The sequence below is a fragment of the Euprymna scolopes genome, chromosome 13 (assembly GCF_053919585.1).
Source record: "Euprymna scolopes isolate OS-2025 chromosome 13, ASM5391958v1, whole genome shotgun sequence".
Classification (NCBI taxonomy): domain Eukaryota; kingdom Metazoa; phylum Mollusca; class Cephalopoda; order Sepiida; family Sepiolidae; genus Euprymna; species Euprymna scolopes.
The window spans coordinates 129900010-129920927 of NC_136494.1; the positions used below are offsets into that span (position 1 = coordinate 129900010).

Genomic DNA, 20918 nt, shown 5'->3' on the forward strand with positions numbered 1-20918 from the left:
ATGGCGAGATATTGGATATAGAAATATAATTAGTTGCAGTATATACAGTGGGAATTGGTGATAATGTAGTCAAGTAAAAACATTGGGGTATTTAGACATACTATAGATATATGTTTCAGTGTTTTTTTTTTATGGAAATCGCCCTAAACGAGGCATAAACTACTTGATGTAAGGAATAAAAAAACAAAAATAAAAAATAATTATTGCAAAAACATGAAATGTCTAATGGTCTTAGTCTTGTAAAGATCAAGCTTATATGTGACAGGAAAACAGTCAGCAGGAAGAGAGTTCCACTAGCCTGAAGCTGTTAGAAAGAAGCTACTGGAACAGGAAGCTGTATTAAAATGAGGTATCAAAACAGATAGAGAGAGAGAGAGTTCGATAATTTCTGTCCACTCAACTTTTATCAGAATATTTTAAAACGACATGTACGCAATTCTAGACTTCCAATCGAACTGACAACTTAGCACACTCACTATCTCTTTGAACAATGTGACATCACTTCCGTTTCTACCCATTTTCACAGTTGAGTTGATGCTAATCTCACCAGACTGACCTCGATTGAACCTCATTTCTTCTTATTATTAACATATTAACAAACAAAGTTTAAGTACAAGTGAATCTACTCACCTCATATTTAACACAGGAAATTATGAATCCTCTTTTTATGTCAATAATATGTTGAGATTGTAATGAAATATTTCTTTAGATTATGAGTCATCACTTACCAAAATCTAAAACTACTGACATTATTGCAGAAATCTGAAATAATCGACTATAAACTATATTGAAAGATAATAGGAAGTCTTATATATTTGATGACGGTTTCAAAACCCAATATATGTTACAGTGCGACAAAACTATTGCAAAACTTATCAAGACCGACGATTAGAGATTTAAACAGGGATAAACAAGTCATAAGGGACTAAAGTACAGTCTATAGTATTTAGAAAATCTACAACTTCCCTACAATTAGAGGAGTTTTCAGATTGGGGAAATAATGAAGATCGAAAAAAATATAACTGAATATTGTTTTAGACTATTAAAACATGGGTCTATTATTTTATGGGGATCTAAATAGCTGCGTATTGTGTCCCTTTTCTACTTGTGAAGCTGAATTTGTTGCATGAACAAATTCTGCAGAGAAGCGCTATGTCTAAAAATCATTCTAAAGAATCTTTTAAAACCAGAATTACCTAAAACTCCTGTAGCAATTAATCGCAATAAACAAGCAAGCATAGAACCCATTAATTCACCAAAGATCAAAACATAAATGTTAAGTATCATATTCCTAACCAATGAAGTAAAAAGAAAAGGAATTCATTATAGTAAATTACATAGAATCAGAACAAAATGTAACCTCTTTATTTACAAAACCGACAAATAAAATTAATGTTTTGACTCTAAACTTGTTGGAATTTGTCTTTTAAACAACTTTTTCAGAAGTCCAGATAAAAAGAAAAAAAAGAAAATTTGTCCTTTGTGTGACGAAAATCTGCATCCATTTTGTTTTTATTAACACTTTTAATAACTACAAAATACGTAAATGTTAAAATTAAACATTTACTAAAGAAAAATAATCACTATTAGAAAATTATTTCATTTTTCTTTTTCTTTTTTATACAAATATTTTTTTCTTTTTAACATATTTATGTATGTATGAATCTATGTATGTATATCTTTTTTGAACAGGGTTAAAATTAAAATGCTCACTTTTTACATGCTTATCTTTTTAAGATGTGCATGAATTAAAATTGGTTTATTTTTATTTTATTTGCACATATTTTCTTTAACATTTGAACAAAATTAAACAAAACTTTTCTATTTTTGTTTTTACTTTGTTTTAATTCTACTTAAAAAAAGGGACTTTTTTTGGAAAATAATTTTTATGGATACATGTTACATATATATTTATATATTTTAACAAAATTAAAAATGGTTTTCTTTTTACATGCTTACCTTTTTAAGGTATAAATAAAAAAAATTAATTTCTTTAATTTTTTTATACATATATTTATTTAGTTATTTATTTTTAACAAAATTACATATTAAAACTGAAAAGACTTTTCCATTATATACAAAATGGGGGATCGCAATAGTTTTGATATAGAAGAAAATATGATTAAAGAAAATTGGAATGTTCTACTTATCCAGGGTGGAATGATTAAATTGTAACCGTAGAAAAGACATGATTCCATTTCCGTTTGATGAAAACCGGTTTTATTTTTTTGTTGCAGACCGTCTACTGCTTGGCCAATTGTGTACAAATCCCAAGAGCCTTCTATCATGTCAGAAAGTGACACAATGTTCAACGAGCGAGATCGAGATGCGCAGCTATACACCTCATGCTTTCTATCAATTCAAGTTATGACAGCAGGACCATTGTCAGCACCCTCAAAATGCATCGCTGGATTGCCACAAATGACAGTGATGTGTCCAGGATGATGAAAATAAAGTTTCCAGCCACGGTTATAGTCTTTGGTGTGGCTTCAAGTGAGGCCACATCATGCCACATCCCATATTCAAAGTCGGCTTGAAAGTCAACACCAAAGTGTACCTAGATGTGCTGAAGAGTGTGGTGATCCCCTGGTGCAACCAGGTGGCTGCTGGCAGACCCTAGGTGTAGCAGCAGGACTTGACTTCAGAAATAATGCAACGACTTTGTACCCTTCTCTCACTGGCCCCCACTCCTCCCTCAACCTGAACCCGCTGGAGTACTTCATTTGGTCATACTTTGAGAACATCAGCATGATCTTCCACAACACTAAAGCCAGCCTGATTGCCACCATCCACTGAGTATTCGCCGAGCTCTTGCCAGTACCTGTGGAAAAGCATACCCCCGGTTCCATATCCATATCGAGGCGGTGCTTGAGGCTGAAGGTGGCTACATTGAATAGATGTTAGCTCTACTACATAATCAAGTTACCTAAATTGATTTTCTCAATAAAATGTTTAAAATAAGCTCTCATTTATCCGCAATAAATACCATTTTTAAACATTATATAATTCGAAAAATTGTGTCATCATGGTTATAGTACCATATATTGATAACATATTACAAGAAAACAACAGTTATTACTCAAATAACAATTAACAGAACAATACGAATTTATGAAACTATTTAACCCTTTATTCGCTTTCCTCCATTTTTAATCAAATCAATCAGCCTCCTATCAACAGAGGATGTTAATCTATTCATTTGCTGAGGTGTGATTTCAGAAGATACCTTCTTGATTTTCTCACAAATGTCGTTTGTTCTATGGAATTGATGCCCTTTTTCGTAAACCTTCCTCTTCAGAATCGACCAGAGGTTCTCTATCGGTTTCAAATCTGGACTCTGAGGTGGCCAGTCCATCAGACGTTAACCAGAGATCCCCTTGTCTGAAAGCCAAGCTTTTGTGAATCGAGAAGCATGGTTGGGGCATTGTCTTGTTGGATAATTAGATTCTGGTTGAGAGCATCATTTTGTGATGTCAACCAGGGCAATAAATTTGCTTCCAAAAACTTGCAGTAGTTCACAGAATTCATTTTGACACAGTCAGGGACAAGAAAAGGATCAACAGTCTCACTTCCAATAATTCCAGCCCAAATCATCACTCCTCCTCCTCCTCCTCCTCCCTGTTGATGTCTAAATCGCAAGCTTGGGCTATTCCCTTTAAGAAGCCATCTCTTGGCCCAACCGTCGGGGCCGTCGAGGGTTGCTCTGGCTTCGTCAGTCCAGAGAACATTTTGAAAATTGGTTTTCAAACATTTAGTGGCCCATGCTAGTCGCTTCTGACAGTTTATATTACTCAAAGGAGGGCATTTTGTCTGTGTTCTCTGGTCGGCTATTTGTTTCAAAATCCTATTTCGGGTCCTTTTAGAGATGCCAGACACTCCTGCATGGTCGAAAATAGCTTTGCTTATGCTGTGTGGGTTTGCTAGCAAACTCCTCTTGATTTTTCTAATATCTCGTGGTGAAGTCACCTTTGGTCTGCCACTTTTATGCTTTTTTTCTTCCATTTTTGCCGTCAATGATGAAACGTTTCACATGTTTCCAATGTAGACTTCTTTGCAGCAAGAAATGTAACAATTTCACCCTTCTCCCTATCTGTCAACATCTTTCCTTTAGCCATTATCAATAAATTAAGATTACCTGCATAAACTTTTGGCTCACCTGAAAAGTGGAAAATGTTGAACTATTATTAAATTTTGGGTTTTATTGTAAAATGTAGTAATGGAATGAACCAGAATGACAACCAGCAAATGATGGAAGAGTTCAAAATGAAAAATAAAGCAAAATTAATAAAGAAATTGAGAAAAAATAGGTCTTCAAACTCTTTTGACCCCAACTGTAAATACTTTTTTGTCTCCAAGACGTATACCGATTAGCTACCCATCAGAAATTATTTTGGAATTAAACATGACTTCTAATTTAAAAGATATTGCCAGTTGTATGATGAACAATACTATAAATGGATTCCAAACGATTAAAGGAATGGACAAAAATAGTTTAGTTAAGGGAACCTTTCAACAAGAATTTGAAGACGGATATACAGGAAAGCAGTCCTGTTGTAAATGAGAAGTTCTTGGAAAGAAACTCTGTTCAGAGAAACTTTGTTTGATTTTATGTACACAAAGAAAGAAAGAAAGAAAAGTGGGGATATACGGACCAATTCTTGTTGTAAATGTTTCACAGGGAACGACCAGAAATTGGAGCTTTCCATAGAAATAATTATAGAGTAAAAAAAGGCTAGCAACGTCTATAATATAAATCTCACCTGTCTGTTTAAATGTGTGTATGTATGTTTGTATGTCTGCCTAAAACTTTCGGCAGAGGCGATGAATTTCCACGAGATCTGTATCGTTTTGAAGCTCAACCCTTCAGATGACAAATATTGAAAAATTGGCTTAAAATATTAATTCTTTCACCCTCAACTGGGCACTTTCATATAGGGAGGGGTCGTTTTTTTGCCAATATTTTCGAAAGTCATCTCTTTTTGATTGACTAGCGTTAATTTAAACATTCATCACTTCCGGTTTGGAGATGGGCTCAACAACAAAGACATCACTTTTTTTTTCATGTTCTTTTCCTCCTTCACCGTACAGGTTTGAGCCTGCCTGCCTACTACTATTTTTTTTTTTTTGCTCAATACAAACCTTCAAACACCCGGGCAACGCTGGGCACCCAGGTTAGTTTCATATAAACTTAACGTTGATTTGTTGTTTCCAATTCAGAAATCACTTGAAATTGATATAATGTACTGACAAATGATAGGAGCTAACCAATCTATATTATATTTCTCTTTGTCTGTTTGTTCGCCAATTCCACATTTTCTTAGAAACTACTGAGCCAATATAATTGAAATTTTGTATGGATCTTCGTGATAATAAACTAAATACTATGATATACATTCAATCAACAGCTAGAGTTTAATAGATTAGTATTTAATACAAAAATGAGCACAAATTTAACCGTATTCAACCATCAATTTCGCCTAAACCATTAATTCTAAGTTAACAGTCTACAACTTTTGCCCAATTTTATCGAGCTAAAACATCTAGCATGATCATATTCAACAAGTAAATAATGAGATTTTAAGTGGATAAACAGTCATATATATATATATATATTTGTCTGTTTGTTATTTTCATTAAAAATAACTATTACTATTTCTTTGAAAGTCAATAATCCAAGCAAGCGATTAAAAGCAAGTGCTAATGGGATTCAGATAAACGGGGAAGAAATGGTGTGGGTTTATTACAGGTACTTACTAGTAGTGAATTAAAACTCCAAACTTTATTAGGTGTTTGGAGGAAAAAGAGGAAATTAATAAAGCACTGAACATTGAAATCTTCTGAAGGAATTTAATATGAACGCTTTAGCTATCCAAATATATATTTTCATACTGATAACAATAAAAACGTATAGATAATATACAATAGCTGTGTAATATGAATGCTCAAGAAACACTTAGGCTTAGATCTAATGAACTCAAGACAAGACATCTGGACGGTATAGAGTGATGCGTGCAGATCAAGAGACTTTGATGATATGACTACGTTGAAAGAGTGGATAAGAGTTCTTCGTGGTAGATTTTGGTAGGCAACTGCGGGAAGAAAAACATTCGATACGGTGTATACATGAAAATGGATTCAAATATCAAGAATTTGTACTTTCAATATTATCTAACAGAATACATAATTTAATCCAGAAATATGTTAGAGATATCGGTCAAAGGTTGAGAAAATAAACAAGGGAAATATTAAACATTTCAATTGGAAAGAATGTTTTTATAAATAAATCAGATTTATTTATATAAAATAAAAGAAAAAAGTCAGTCGGTCACAGAGAGCAAGAAGGGCATTACATATCACCATTTCTTCACTGCTCAACAACCGTCTAACTACACATCCCTTGCATCTTTCAATAAATGTTAAAATATGGAATAATAATTTGTCACCCAAAAGTTTATTATCGGTGTAAAATAGAAGCAATATATTTTTGTAAATCAACTGTGTTGTGACTTTTATTTTGCTGTCAGTATTTGTGTATACTTTGTACCAGTTACGAAAGTACATGCTAACATTATATAGAATGTACAAACACATTCCGAACAACCGGCCACCATGATTACGTAACATAAGTTAGCAGATGGAAAATAGTTTAGATCGCAGGTTCAGTTCCCAGGACATGCCCAGGAAAACATGTGAGAATCTGACAAGAATGCATTTGAAAGAGAGAGGGAGAAATAAAGACCTGGCTAGAGATAGCTTGTTTAAAAGTCACTTTTTAAAAGCTATCTTATGCATGCCAGCATATAAAACGGACGTTAACATCAATGGAAATTTAATTGCATGAAATTGAGTTCAACATTTGATGCTTTTTCTGCAATAAATAGAAACAAATAGGCTAATATAATTAACTAGATTTTATAACATTATCGGCTACGTTTTAATATTCACATAACACGAGTTATGGGTCTTGGTTGACCTAATCGAAGTCGATATGTTTTATCTAGTGTTTAAATGATATAGACAATAACTGTAGCATTAAGATAGATATACACCTACCAAAATGTAGAGAACTATCGCTATCAGTGAGAATGGACGGTTTTTAAATGATGTTGGTTTGATGTGTTGTATGTCGTCAACATATATAGACGGCATAATTATACCGTCACACTGATTCGTATTAAATCACCAAAGTTAAGCAACATGGCCAATACCGGATGGGTAACTATTTGGGAATATCAGGCGCTGTATGTAGGAGGACATTGACACTTCTGACAGCTCCTCCATTCCACCTGGCCTCTAGCTGACGACCTCGTCCTATCAGTGGATCAGGCTAATTGAGGCGAGCTGGCTCTTTGCAAACTAACATCTCTTTTAGCAAACTTCCAGTGCACGTCATCTGTCATGTCTTGGATGATCAGATAGTCTTTACATTTTCAACAGACAAAAATGATTATACGTTTTCAACAGCAAAATATGTATAGATTGCACTTGATATTCCTCTTTCAATGCCTCCATTCAGTCTTGAAAGATAAAGGATACCCCCCCATGTAGGGGCAGCTGCGTGTGTAATTCTGAGGCAAGGGTTGTGCAATCTCCAACCACACCTCTCCGGAACCGGCACTGTTTGGGTCCAATGGCAAGGAGAAGTCTAGGATAACTGGAAACAATGTTGAGATAATCAGAGAGCACATACAGCACCTGGAAGTCCCAAATGGTCACCCATTTAGTACTAACCAAGTTCAACTTAACTTCGGTGATCCAGCTTAGTATTGTTAATATGATTGTTTGAGAACTCTACAAACTCAGATCTGTTGGGTAAACGTCATTCTCAACAACACTTTTTCATTACAGAAATTAATTTGTAGTTTTCTATAACAATTGATACTAGATTTCTTACATGGCACTTTTAGCAAGTAGAAATACAGATAGAATTCTCGGTTATATTGCTTCCTATTTCAAGCAATGGAAAAAAAAAGGCCAGTCTGAAACAATTTCTTTGTCTGTGCAATTACGGCAACGTTATTTTTTATTCTGTCCTGGAAATCAAAGGTTAATCTTTCATTCATCCAATTTTTATTTCATATCAGCAAGTGGATGAAATTAGATCAAGACAAGATTAGATCTTTTATTTTAATTGAATGCGATCTCTCGAAGGAGAAAATTTCTGATTGGATATTGCATGTACAGAAGAGTAATGCGAAGAAATGGAACCATTGTGTGTGTCTGTTTGGAAGGATTGCTCTCACACCATTATAGCGTTGAGAAATTCAATCAATACTGTCGTCGTTGCCGTCTTCTTCATTTTCAATATTTTTATTTCCAAAACTGACTAAATACAGTAAATATGCCTTGATCTTAATACAGGTTGTGATATTCTCTATTGTTTGAAAGGTATTTACCTCATTCCAATCATTGTAGGGAAGTGATACCAGGTCAGAAAGTGTGTAGAATCGAGCCAGCACCCCTACAGATGGAGCATTCTGGCCATGCAAAAAATGCCTGCATAATCCCGTCGGCATTTCCTAGTAAGAGAATCCCATGCAGCAAACTATAAGCTTACTCAGCTCTAAAGATGTAAAGCAAGGCTTGAGAAGCTAGACCTCATAGGGCTATCCATAATGAATACCTCAGCCCAACAGCTAAGTGGCCACTAAAATAGTCCAGTTTCTACCAGATTGATTGCCAACATCAAGATCCTGACTAGCATGTAACATCAAGCGAAACCAAATGTCAAATGGGTGGTGTGAACTGAAACAATTGGCGCTTATATTGTTTGATATGTCTCCGTTCAGTTTTGACAGACTATCAATACCCACTGCAAGGGTACCTGCACATGTAAGGCAAGGGTTGTGCAATTCTACAGTTCTTCTGAGTCGGCACTGCGTGATTTTAATGGTGAGGAAAATCCAGGATGACTGGAAACAATGGAGAGATAAGTAGAGAGAACATGCAACATCTTGACCAAGTGGTACAATGGGGAAAGAGGTCGCTTGTTACTTTTAATGCATCTAAAACCAAGCTTTTGTCTTTATATCACCAACGCTCTGATCTCTATCTGGCATGAATTGAAATGAATGGCTCTCGTCTTGGGGAAGCCTCATGTTTTGACAAGCTTCTGGACTTGCCCTTTACTCCTGATCTGAAATGGAACACACATTAAATCCATTGCCAAGGCCACTGGAAAAATGGTGGGATCCTTCTACCACTCCAGTAGATATCTCACTGCTGATGCTATCTATATAAGAGCCAGGTACGTCCAAGGATGGAGTACTGTTGCCACATCTGGGCAGAAAGGACTTCTCCTGCCTTGATAGAGTTCAAAAAACGCTTCGTAGCCTTGTAAGGATGTCCCTTTCTTTTCCCTACGACCTCTTTCTTACAGAAGAGATGTTGCGAGTTTATCTCTGCTTTATCGTTATTTTCATGGCAAGTGCTCGACTGAGCTCCAATCTATGCCCCCCTCCTCGCTGAACTTTTACAAGAAACACCTGTCTATCAGATAACACTATCAATAATTTCCCCCATTCTTTATCTGTGCCTAAACCTGAACGTAGATTCCATGAACAAAGCTTCTTTCTTAGAACTGCACTCCTATGGAATTGTCTTCCGTTTTCCTGCTTTCCAGCTCACTACGATATGGTTGTCTTCAAGTCCAATGTAAACAAGTTTTTGATGAGCCGTTCCATATAAGTTAACAAATTTACCAAATTTCCATTACTAACGATTACTTTATTGTCCAATTGTCTACTGTACACTTGTTAACCCTTATCTTCGAGTGGCCTCTTGGCCTTGATAAGTGGTGATACCTTTGTTTAAAAAAAAAAAGTTTAAAAAATTTGGTATTCCCAAATGGCCACCTATTTCAGTACTGATCAGGGTCTTAACTTAAGTTCCGTGATCAAATTGGCTTTACAATTTTTCACATATGACATGTTTAAATGATGCAATCTTGTATCTACTTTTCATATTGGATTCTATCTGACCACAAAAAATAATTCATCAATCATACTGTATACATAAATCTCACCTGTCTGTTTATATGTATATATGTCTGCCTAAAACTTTCGACAGAGGCGATGAATTTTCATGAGACTGGTATCATTTTGAAGCTCAACATCTCAGACAACAAATATAAAAAAATTGGCCAAAAACAATAATTCCTGCATCCTCAACTGGGCAGTTTTCTACAATGAGGGGTCGATTTTTTTCGAGCCATTTTTGCAAGTCATTGTATCGGCTGGATTGACTTTGCCTAATTTTAACATTCCAAACTTCTGGTCATGTCATGGAGTAAGACGTCAGAATTTCTTTCACTTTCTTTTCCGCCTTTGCATCACGGGTTCGAGCTTGCCTGCCTACTACCACTTTTTTTTTTATTGAACACACACCTCCAAACACCCAGGCAACGCCAGGCACCCAGGCTAGTACTGTATAAATCATTTCATCTGAATAGAAAAGCATATCACTCACCAAAAATGTTATATTTTTCTATTTAAATCCACCCAATATTTTTTAAATATTTTTTACTAATAATCACTACTTAGCAATGCCAACAGTCCCTCTAGAATAAGAGTTATTGAGATAATTGGTGTGTCAGCGTAATGACGAAGAATATTATGAGATGATTGAAAATGTTTAATGAAATGAGCAAAGTTTAATTACATTTTTTATAACAATTATTTATTGACATTGGTTTTGAAGACAACTTTGTTGTAGTTTGCAGAGAAGCAGCTTCACGGTCATCTGTTCCACAGACAAAAAGCTCTTAGAAAGAAACTCTATCCATGGAACTTTCAGCTAACCTTGAGCGCATTGAGGGAAAAAGCAATTTTTTTAGTTATGATAGGAAGATGAGGTTTTGCTATAAATGTTTTACAAGGAGGATTTAGATAATGCATTAAAAATGTGTGGATATTATCAATCTGGTATAACTTTTAAATGTATTTTATTATACACCATGGATGCTTTGTCTTCCAAAGCAGCTCGGATGATGCCCATTCTCGGTCGCTCTGGTGTTAATAAGGTTAAAGAAAATATTTTGTCGCAATATTTTAGAATTGTTATTGTTCCAGCAAAAATGTTTTATTAACAATTCTATATTTCGTTACAAATAACATGACTGGCATGTAATGTCTTCACTACTTTCCTTAATATCTTAATCTCTTTTGTCTGGAATAAATGTTATTTTTATTTTATTGTTCCCAGTTGGCAACACTAAGTGGTTGTACTTTCAAAGGTGAGAAGGAATTAGCTCGTTTCAATCGACTTCCTCAACTACTTTCAAAGGTGAGAAGGAAACGGTTCATCCCAACCAATTCCCTTCCACTGTCTCATGTCTGTCTAGAACAGTGATTCCCAACCACCGAGTCATGTCACATCGATGTGCAGCAAAATAATTACTGGTGAGCTGCAAAAAGGCGGATTTTTTTTTTTTTTTTTTTTTTTTTACAAGGGGATCAGAATTTTTAAAAGGAGATCAGCACTTATCAAGGTCTAAAGGTCATTCAAGGATAAGTGCTAATAAATGTTGTATAGACTGTGAAACAACGCTGTGATGATCAGTAATGGTGGAACGTGGTTATGGTTTGAAAATCCTAACTCACACTTTATTACTTACGTGATACTGAGGCTTAAATATCAAACAGAGAAGAAATAAAATATATAATAAATTGTTGCCTTTTTAATTGTGAGGTATTTTGAATATTTGATAATAATAAGTAATAGATAATAAATTGTTATTTTTTTTGTAATTGCAAGATAATTAGAATATTCGATAACAATTATTGATTTTTTTCATCGTGAGATATTTTGAATATTCGATAACAATAAATAATAGATAATGATAATTATTGATTTTTTTTAATTGTAAGATATTTTGAATATTCGATAATAAACATTTGCCAGCATTGTTAATTATTCATTTAAATATTTATTTATTTGTGATAAGTGTGCTGTGAAAATTTCAAGAGCTCAATAGTGTGCCACCATGTAAAAAAGGTTGGGAACCACTCGTCTAGAAGTAACGCGGAGAAAAGATTTGAGAGAGGTGAAATATGTTTATTAAATATCAAACCAGTTTAGAGAAATGAATATCTTTATCTCCTCAGGAGGACAGAATTCGATACAACATCAATTTATTTTTATTTGGAGAAAATCCAGCTCCCCAAAAAAGGCATTATTGAGACAAAAATAATGAATTGCCTAAATGTAGAAGGGCTTCTCTTTCACTGACCGAGTATAGAAATGATAAAGTGTAGCGTTAAAATGGATATACTCCAATTTGATCCTAACAAAGGGCTAGGTGTCAGTCATGTTTTCTTGTAAATCACATTCAACAAAAAGCAGTGAATTAAACTTCAATTCGTGACGAAATACACTGCCTTGACAAGCTTTGTGTTTGATTTGCCTTTCTGGCTTGAAATGAAATAATTACATCAGATATGTTGCCGATTGTCGTTATTAAAATAGTTAGATCACTCTACTGCGCCAAAAAATATCTTAGTCTTAACACAATCTTCTACCTATATAAGAGCCAAATACGTCATAAGATGTAGTACTGTTGTCACATCTGCTAAGAGTACTTTTTCTTTGCTTTGAAATATAGAGACCATAGTGAGTCAATCTCTGCTCTATCGTTATTTTCATGGCAGCTGCTCAACTGAGCTTCAATCTATGGTGTCCATTTCCATTGCACACACTCTTCTAGTTAGAACTGCTAACAATCTCCCTCATTATCTATCCTTAAAACTAAACTTAATTCCATGAACAAAGTTTATTTCTTAGAACTGTCCGTCTCTGGAACACAAAACCATGGTGTTGCTTTCCTTCATCAAATGTTTCTCTCTGTAAATTGATCGTATCATTTGCAAATTTGCAAATGCTGCTCGGATGTCAGTCTCTTCATAATGAATTGCAAACCCAAGCTGAACTCAAAATAAACGATAAATATCTAATCTGCAATTAACAAAAATAAGGTTCTGTACTTAAAGTTCGCTGTCTCTAAAAAAACAACCCATATATATTCAAGTTCAGGTGTTTTGAGATAACTGACACACCTGCATCGAACCAAAAACATGCACCAAGAAAATATTTCTTACCTGTTCGTCAGCAGGTGAAGCAAACTTCCAATTAAAGGAAACCTGATGATCTGTGCTCCTGTTGTTTACAAACACAAGGCCACACTTCATTGCAAACATCGGAATGTTCCCAAGGGAGATTCGTTCCTTGGACAGGCCAACAATCTGAAGAGAGGGGGAAAAATGAACAAAACATTAAAATATATTCTATGCTGTAACACGGAAAATAAACATCTCTCTTTTTTTTTCAAGTGAGCCACCGCTTATCAAGTCCTGAAAGCCACTCAAGGATAAGGGTTAATGAGTGTCAGACGGTCAATGAGACAACAACCTAATAATGGATGGTGGTGGAAATTGGATAAAATTTGATTATTTGAAAGGACGACTCAACATGAATTTGTTTACATTGGATTTAAAATCGACCATGTTATAGTTAGCTGGAAAGCAAACTTGTAGTATAGTGTTCCACAGTCGGGCATTTATAGGAAATAAATTTTGTTCATGGATTTTGCATTAAGTTTTAGGCACAGATAGAGAATAGAAGTAGTTGTAGATAGATGAGTGGTCATGTCTTGCGAGGGAGAACATAGATTGAAGCTCAGTCGAGCACTTGCCATGAAAATAAGAATAGAGAAATGTCTTTTTTGTGAGAAAGAGGTGGTACAGAGAAAAAAATGGACATGTGAAAAATTCTGTGAAAATGAAAATAAAAAAGCAATAGATAATTTAAATAAAAAGATATTAATCCTTATTGTTGAGTGGGTTTTGAATTTAATCTGTGCATTTAGCATTTAAAATTGCTGTTTTTGACTTCAAGGTGACAGACAGACGAACATGGTATTTCAAACTTACATGCAATAGATTGACAGATGAATAGGCAGAAACCGTTTACAAAGATGGATGATACCTACTAAAATTACATTTCAAACTTCAGCATGACAAATTCATTAGAAAAAAGTTGTTTTAATTGAAGTGTAATAAATGGCAAAATAAGTTTTCAAACTTAAGCAGGACAGACCAACAAACAACAATGGTCAACAATTTCTCTCACTCTCTATCTGTGCCTAAAACTAAACGAAAATTCCATGAACAGAGTTTATTTCCTACAACTGTCAGTCTGTAGAACAATAGCGTGGGTTGCTTCCCAACTGACTATAATATGGTTGTTTTAAAGTTTAATGTAAATAAGTTCTTGTTGAGCCGTCCTCTTAACTAATTAAGTTTTACCCAAGTTCTACCATTACTAATCATGTTGTCACACCATCTACCTAACACTTAACTCTTATCATGGAGTGGCCTCTAGGCCTTGATAAGCGTTGGCCTTTAAGTAAAAAAAAAAGCTGACATGAAGGAACTCATATAGAGATGCATGGATGCTATTGTAAACATATGATTGATAAACTACTAAAAATACTATTCCAAACTTTAATGTGAGAGACTAATGAAAATTCGATTTGAAAACCATCAGACAAAGCTTCTGACTAAAGAATCTGAAAATGCTATTTCGAACTTAAGCATTATGAAAACCCAACCGAGTGACAAATCTAAAAAGGATATTATATAAATGGCAGTTGTATGTGTGCACATGTTCAACTAAGAAGACTTAAGCATAACAGGAGACCAACGAGAATATTATTTCTAAACATAAGTGTAGTGAACTGATGTAAGCAGTACAAATGAATTGTCTAGCATGCAGAATCTCTTATGGGTGCATTTACAAATCCTATTTTAAACTGAAGCATAAATAGACAAAGAAAAATGCTATTTAAATCTATATGACTGACCAACAAACTTTTTATTTCAAACTTATGTTTAACAAGCAGATTTTGTTATTGAGAGGCAAGTGCATATCTTAAAGCACTCCTTGAAAATGCTATTTGTAATTTAAATGCGACAAACTAATGAAAATTTTATTTTTGAGTGAGTTGTCACAGAGTTTTTATGAATATGCATAGGCGTATCTACAAATACTATTTCAAATTTAAATGCGACAAACTGATTAAAATTTTGTTTATTTATGATTGGCAGGCAGAGCTTTTATAGATGCGCATAGGCGCATCTATAAAAGCATAGGCGCATCTAAAAATACAATATCAAATTTAAGTGTACACAGAATTATAAAAATGTCATTTCAAACTTTAGTGTGACAGACTGACGAACATTCTATTCCACATTTATAATTGACAGACAGAACTGTTATGGACGTGCATGGGCGCATCGAAAATGTTATTCCAAACTGAAAAGCCTGACTGACAAATGAAAACGCTATTTCAAAGTGACGACCAGAACTTCTTTTAGAGCTTCATAAATGCATCTAAAAAAAAAAGAAATTCCACTGTCCTTCCGACTTGTTTATTTCTTATCTGAAATGAAAATGATAATCTATTATTTATTATAGCTTTTCTCTAGATGTGAAGATTATTTAGATTAGCTTTTCATTGTTGATTATTTCTTGCATTATTGATGTGGTCTATGTCATTGTCCGTCTTGTTGTTCAGAACTGAAGCTGTTTTCTTGAATATCCTGTCTGCGGTCAACCTGGTACATTCATTACGAAGAACAAAAATGTAAATTCTAATTATATTTTACTTGTTTTATATTGATCAATCATCATCCATGGCCTTAACTAAAAGTTACTAAAACATCACAAGGAAAACTAAGTGCCTCTTCTTACTAGAGTCTTATATCACTACATAATAATAAATAATATACCTCTTTATTAAAGTCAAAATTGAAAATGAAATATCCAACTTCAAATATCGTCTATGTCACATGGTTTAACTATCTAATCAGTCAACTATACTCACTTTGAGCCAAAGCTGATGCTGTGCTCAAAACATCTTAATTGTAGACTTTAGATAAGCTAGGTAGTTGTGTTCAGAAAGCAAATTTCCCAAGTATGACCTTCTCCTTTGCGAGTAGTGTTTGTTTTGTTTTAAGGCATATCAACTCTTTTCAAATTATTTAATGTCAAATTCAGCAATTTTGAAAAAAAGGTTTTTATGCTTCAAGTTATGTATGTCTTCGAATATATATTCACAGTTTTTCTTTGGTTGTTTTATTGCATATCAACCTTTGTGGGGTTATTTAATGCCGAATCCAGTTATTTTGAAAAACATTTTTTATGCTTGTAGTTCTTTACATCTCTAAGCATTTTGCTATGGTATTTTGTTTGATTGTTCTGTAGAGAGAAAACTGTTGTTTTTGGCTTTGCAGAACATGATTGAGTTTTACAAAGAGACAAAAAATAAAACAATAACATCAATGCTTGGTGCATTTTAGGTCAGGAAGCCAGTATCTTTTGTCAGTCCGACCTGGGAGCACCATATCTTTGCCTGGAATACCCACACAAGAGAATGCCAATGGGTTTAATCATGTTTTTCTTTTTTACATGCATAAATGGGATTCTCACACCCAAACTTAGTGAACAATCAATAAAAAAACTACAATTTTTGACTCAGAACTTTATGATTATTAACACTAAGGATAATTAATAACTCAGTCATACCCAACAAATTATAGCTATATTTTAATTCAAAAGCATTATCTAACATTATTGAGGGATACTCAGTGGACACATAACTAATGATATAAAATCTCTTTATATAGTCAGAGCAATTGTTCTTTTTAGCCTAGATGGAAAAATAGTTCCGTGCCATTTTATTAAGATACTAGCATGCCTTCCGGCATTGCTCGATCATAAAATATGCTTAAATATAGTTTAAATTTATGTAGATTTTGTATGTATTATTATTGAGCTAATTCTCTATTGATTATTATATTGTACTTAATATATAGTAATCATTTCAAAAGTTTAAAAAAAAAACAACTGACTTGGATGCTATCAGCTAAAATCGTGACCAAAACAGTTCTAGCGATAATCACTATCGTCTGAACTAATGACATGTGCATATCAAACTTGACAAATAATTGCAAGTAAACATATAAATATATATTTATGCATGTGGAGAGCCTTTTCTAACCTTTAGCAACTATTTTCAGACTAAAATCCAAATCAATTTTGTTCCACAGGTTCAAATATCCCATATATGAAGTTTCAAGTCTGTAGACAAAAATTGACCAAGTAGTTTTGTAGAGACCATGCCACAGAGCGACAATGTCACTATTATAATGTATATAAAGATTTACTTGTAGCTTTATAGATTTAAAGAATTCATGGAAATGCCATGTTACTTATATATTAAAAATGAAATATTTTTTGAAAACATAATGGGCGAGGGAAATAGAGGTACAGAAGAAAGCAAACTTATCAGGTGAAGAATCAGATCAAAGAGGAACAGATTTATTGTAAAGAGAAACATATAAAACATAAAGTTATAAGAATTTCTTATTGCTTACTTTCAAGCCGACCAATAGTCATGACTAATAACAATTTACCTTGTTTACATTGTTTAAAACTCCACAGCTTAACATTCACAGGCAACATGAATTGGAACAAATATAGTGAGAATATTACCAAATACTCTGTAAAGAAAATCCACTCACTCTACTGTGCTAGAAAATTACTCACATTTGAGAGCACCCTATATCTCTGAACGGTTACCATTCGTCCATACATGAAGTATTGTTGCCACATCTGGACTGGTATATCTACCACTAGTCTCTCCCTCTAAGACAAGTTCCAAAAGAGAGTCTCAATTCTAATAGATCCCACACTATCAATTAAGTTCCAACTCTTGCTCCATCGCTACAATGTTGCATCCTTGTGCCTGTTTTACAACTAACAGAATGTTCTCTGATGAACTCTTAGGTCTTGCTTGTGACCCCTCGATGTACATGCTCCCGACTAACTCGTCAAACAGCAAAATTCCACCCCTTTGCAGTTTGAGGTCCCTAGATGCTAGAAAGCCTCCCACTCTAATACCTTCTACTCTCATATTGCTGGACTTTGTTATTCTCTCCCTGTGTTCGTTTTCCCTGACTGTACTAACATGCAGAAGTTTAAATGTTATGTAAGCATACATCTCGTTGCTCAACTCCTCACATAGTCTTCTGCAGACACGATCTCAGATAGTAACTCCTTAGTTCAGTTGCAATATGCCTTGTTAAGTGTGAAAAAAATTACATATTTTTTTATTTTCAAACTGATGGAATAATGGCAACTATTTTACATTGACTATATGATGATATGAGATTAAATTCTAAATGAACAAAAAAAAAACATCTTGAAAAGGTTAAAACATTTTTCTTACATTTTGCATTCATCTAAATTCAGTAATGGATAAAAAAGTAAACTTTGTTAGATTTTTTTTTTTTGATTAATGCAAAAAAGCAAAAGTTGTTGAAACACTAATGCAATTACTTAGAATTTACTTTTTTTCATTCTTCTTTCTTTTTCCTTCTCCGTCTTTTGTAAACTCTTTCTTTTTTTACTATTTTGAAATCTATAAATTTTACCATCGTTCAAATAACAAGAATTTAGTTTGAATATTTTAATGATTTGATTCTAAAAGTGATGCATCAACAAATCCTTTTAGTGCATATGCTTGTAAAAGAAATACTTATTAAATACTTAGTGCATACGCTTATAAAGAAATACTTTTTATGTTTTTTTTTTTTGCTTTAGGGAATATCAACTCTCTTTGTCTTATTTGATATTTTAGTCGTTTTAATAAAAGATTTTATGTTTAAATTTGTTTTTTTAAATATAACTGAATGTGTATTTAATGTGTTTTTGTTTAACTTGTTACTCATGATGTAAACCGATATCTATATATAAACGTTTCATGTTGTACGTCATATTTGTGACAAGTTTTATTTAATCCATATATTAAACCCTCACTGGTACTATAAATTATGTTGCAAATAGGCTTGGGAATAATGGCAATTATAATAGGGGTAGGCTATAGAAACAAAATTTTTCAAATAAATGCCAAAAGTGGCTTATTATCTTCATTTATATGTAAATAGATGGGAACAAGTGATTTTGTTCAAAACGGGTCAAAATTGGAAGGTCGCTGGCCCCAAACGTGATTTGACCACGTCGACGTGTGAAAATGGCCCAAATTTCGCCCCCGAACACACTTAATCACTTATTGAAAGCCACAGGGTGCATTTTTTGACTATAAATGCATTTGTATCATTAAATCTAACATTCCCATTGGCTATCCCACAAGTATAGGGCTTTTTAGGGTATCTCAGAGTCCAAAATGGGTCAAAATTACCCCAGAATTAGCCAAAAATGGTCGGAAGTCACGGATTTTCCAAAATGCACCTCCCAAGCCACACAGGGTGCAATTTTTGACCATAAATGGCTCTATATCATTAAATCTAACATTCTCACTGGCTATCCCACCTATATAGGGCTTTTCAAGGTATCTTAAGGGTCCAAAATAGGTCAAATTTACCCAAAAATTAGCCAAAAATGAACGAAAATCATGGATAATCCCCAAAATGCAGGTATTATATCTCATCGGGCTCCTATAAACACTCCTGTATGGCTTTTTACAGTTGGAAGACTGAAATAACCACCCTGTTATCTTATCCATTTGTATTTAGGGTATTTAGAGATCTTTGGAGGATGTAAAAAGGGTCAAAACAATCCAAAAATGACAAAATTACATTTTACGGTACATAACATATGAATCATTAGTTCATTCATCAATGATACTTTTTAGAAACATCGTAACTTTACTACATCAACTTCTCAGAAAGTAATTAATTGTAAATTGAACATTGAATGTCAATAAAATGCTGTCCAAGAAGAGTCTGAATTAATATTGTTCTCATAGTTACCCCAAAATTGACGAAAATGGCCCTCGATTCACTATTTCTCGATTTGTAACCAATATATTGAATAACTTGATAAAAGGTATGAGTAATTAGCAAAGGAATTATTTTGTTATTTCAAGACACAGCTTCACTTCACATTACTTTAAAATCATTCAACAGTAAAATATCAATATAATGCATTAAAGAGCTAGTCAATCACATCATGGCGATCTCGGTACATGGGACAGTGCTACAGATTGTACCCGATCTGTTTAATGAGTAGTTCAAATTGTTTGAGGTATCATGCTCTGGCAATTGGTCACTTATATCCTCCACTTCAAATTGATCATCGTCCAAATCCAAACGATTGTGCAGTTCTTGCTCTGCCAGAAACCGTTCATGTTCCATATCGACATGGAAAGTGTCAATGAGCCATTTGCGAGAGAGAGACTTTTGATTGACAAAGAATCTTCATTCATGTACATCAAATTCATCAGGATTCACATCTTTTCAAAGTATATTGAGAAGGACATGGTGCTCTCGTTTCCATTTAATCATATTTACACGTCTGGAACCCTTTGCTTTGTAGACATCTTTGTCGTAAATTTTTAGCGATCGATCAAGTTTATGTTTTATCCCAGGTATTGTAACATAACGAACATCACTTCCAAAGGCTTTCTGCCACAATTGTAGTAATCGCAAGGAGAACTGGTGAATATGATTTTTCTGTGTCGTGGTACCATATTTGGCAGCATGATGTTGCACAGCTTGAACACATTCAGCCTCAGTTGGAAGAGAATCAAGCAGAAGATAAGTCCAATCATCGTAATTATAATCTTCGTCAATCTGCCCTGCTATATCAGCCATGTTCATTGCATTTTACTAACTGAAAAAGAAAACAAAGTTCAATCAAATTCACAATTAATGCAATGCAATGTTATTGTGTCTATTTAAAGATGCCATTGCATTGTTACAGAAAGAAAACATTTCCTTATTTGGTAATTTTTCATCTATAACTCAAATTAAGCCCCTTTTTTACAACCTATGTTGATTCTTAGGGACTTTTTGACTCTCTTTGGCTAAATCGGACATATTTAGCCCCTTTTAAAGGTC

The 20918-nt window shown here is 33.9% G+C and overlaps 1 protein-coding gene across 1 annotated transcript in view; it reads right to left on the reverse strand.

Annotated features, from left to right (window-relative positions):
* The window catches only part of LOC145292193 (cilia- and flagella-associated protein 65-like), a 2765874-nt gene that overhangs the window by 360065 nt on the left and 2384891 nt on the right, over nucleotides 1–20918 (reverse strand). Inside the window, exon 35 of the mRNA XM_080138498.1 lies at nucleotides 13095–13238. Within this exon, the coding sequence (XP_079994624.1) occupies nucleotides 13095–13238 (144 nt within the window). The remainder of the gene's footprint in view (nucleotides 1–13094; nucleotides 13239–20918) is intronic.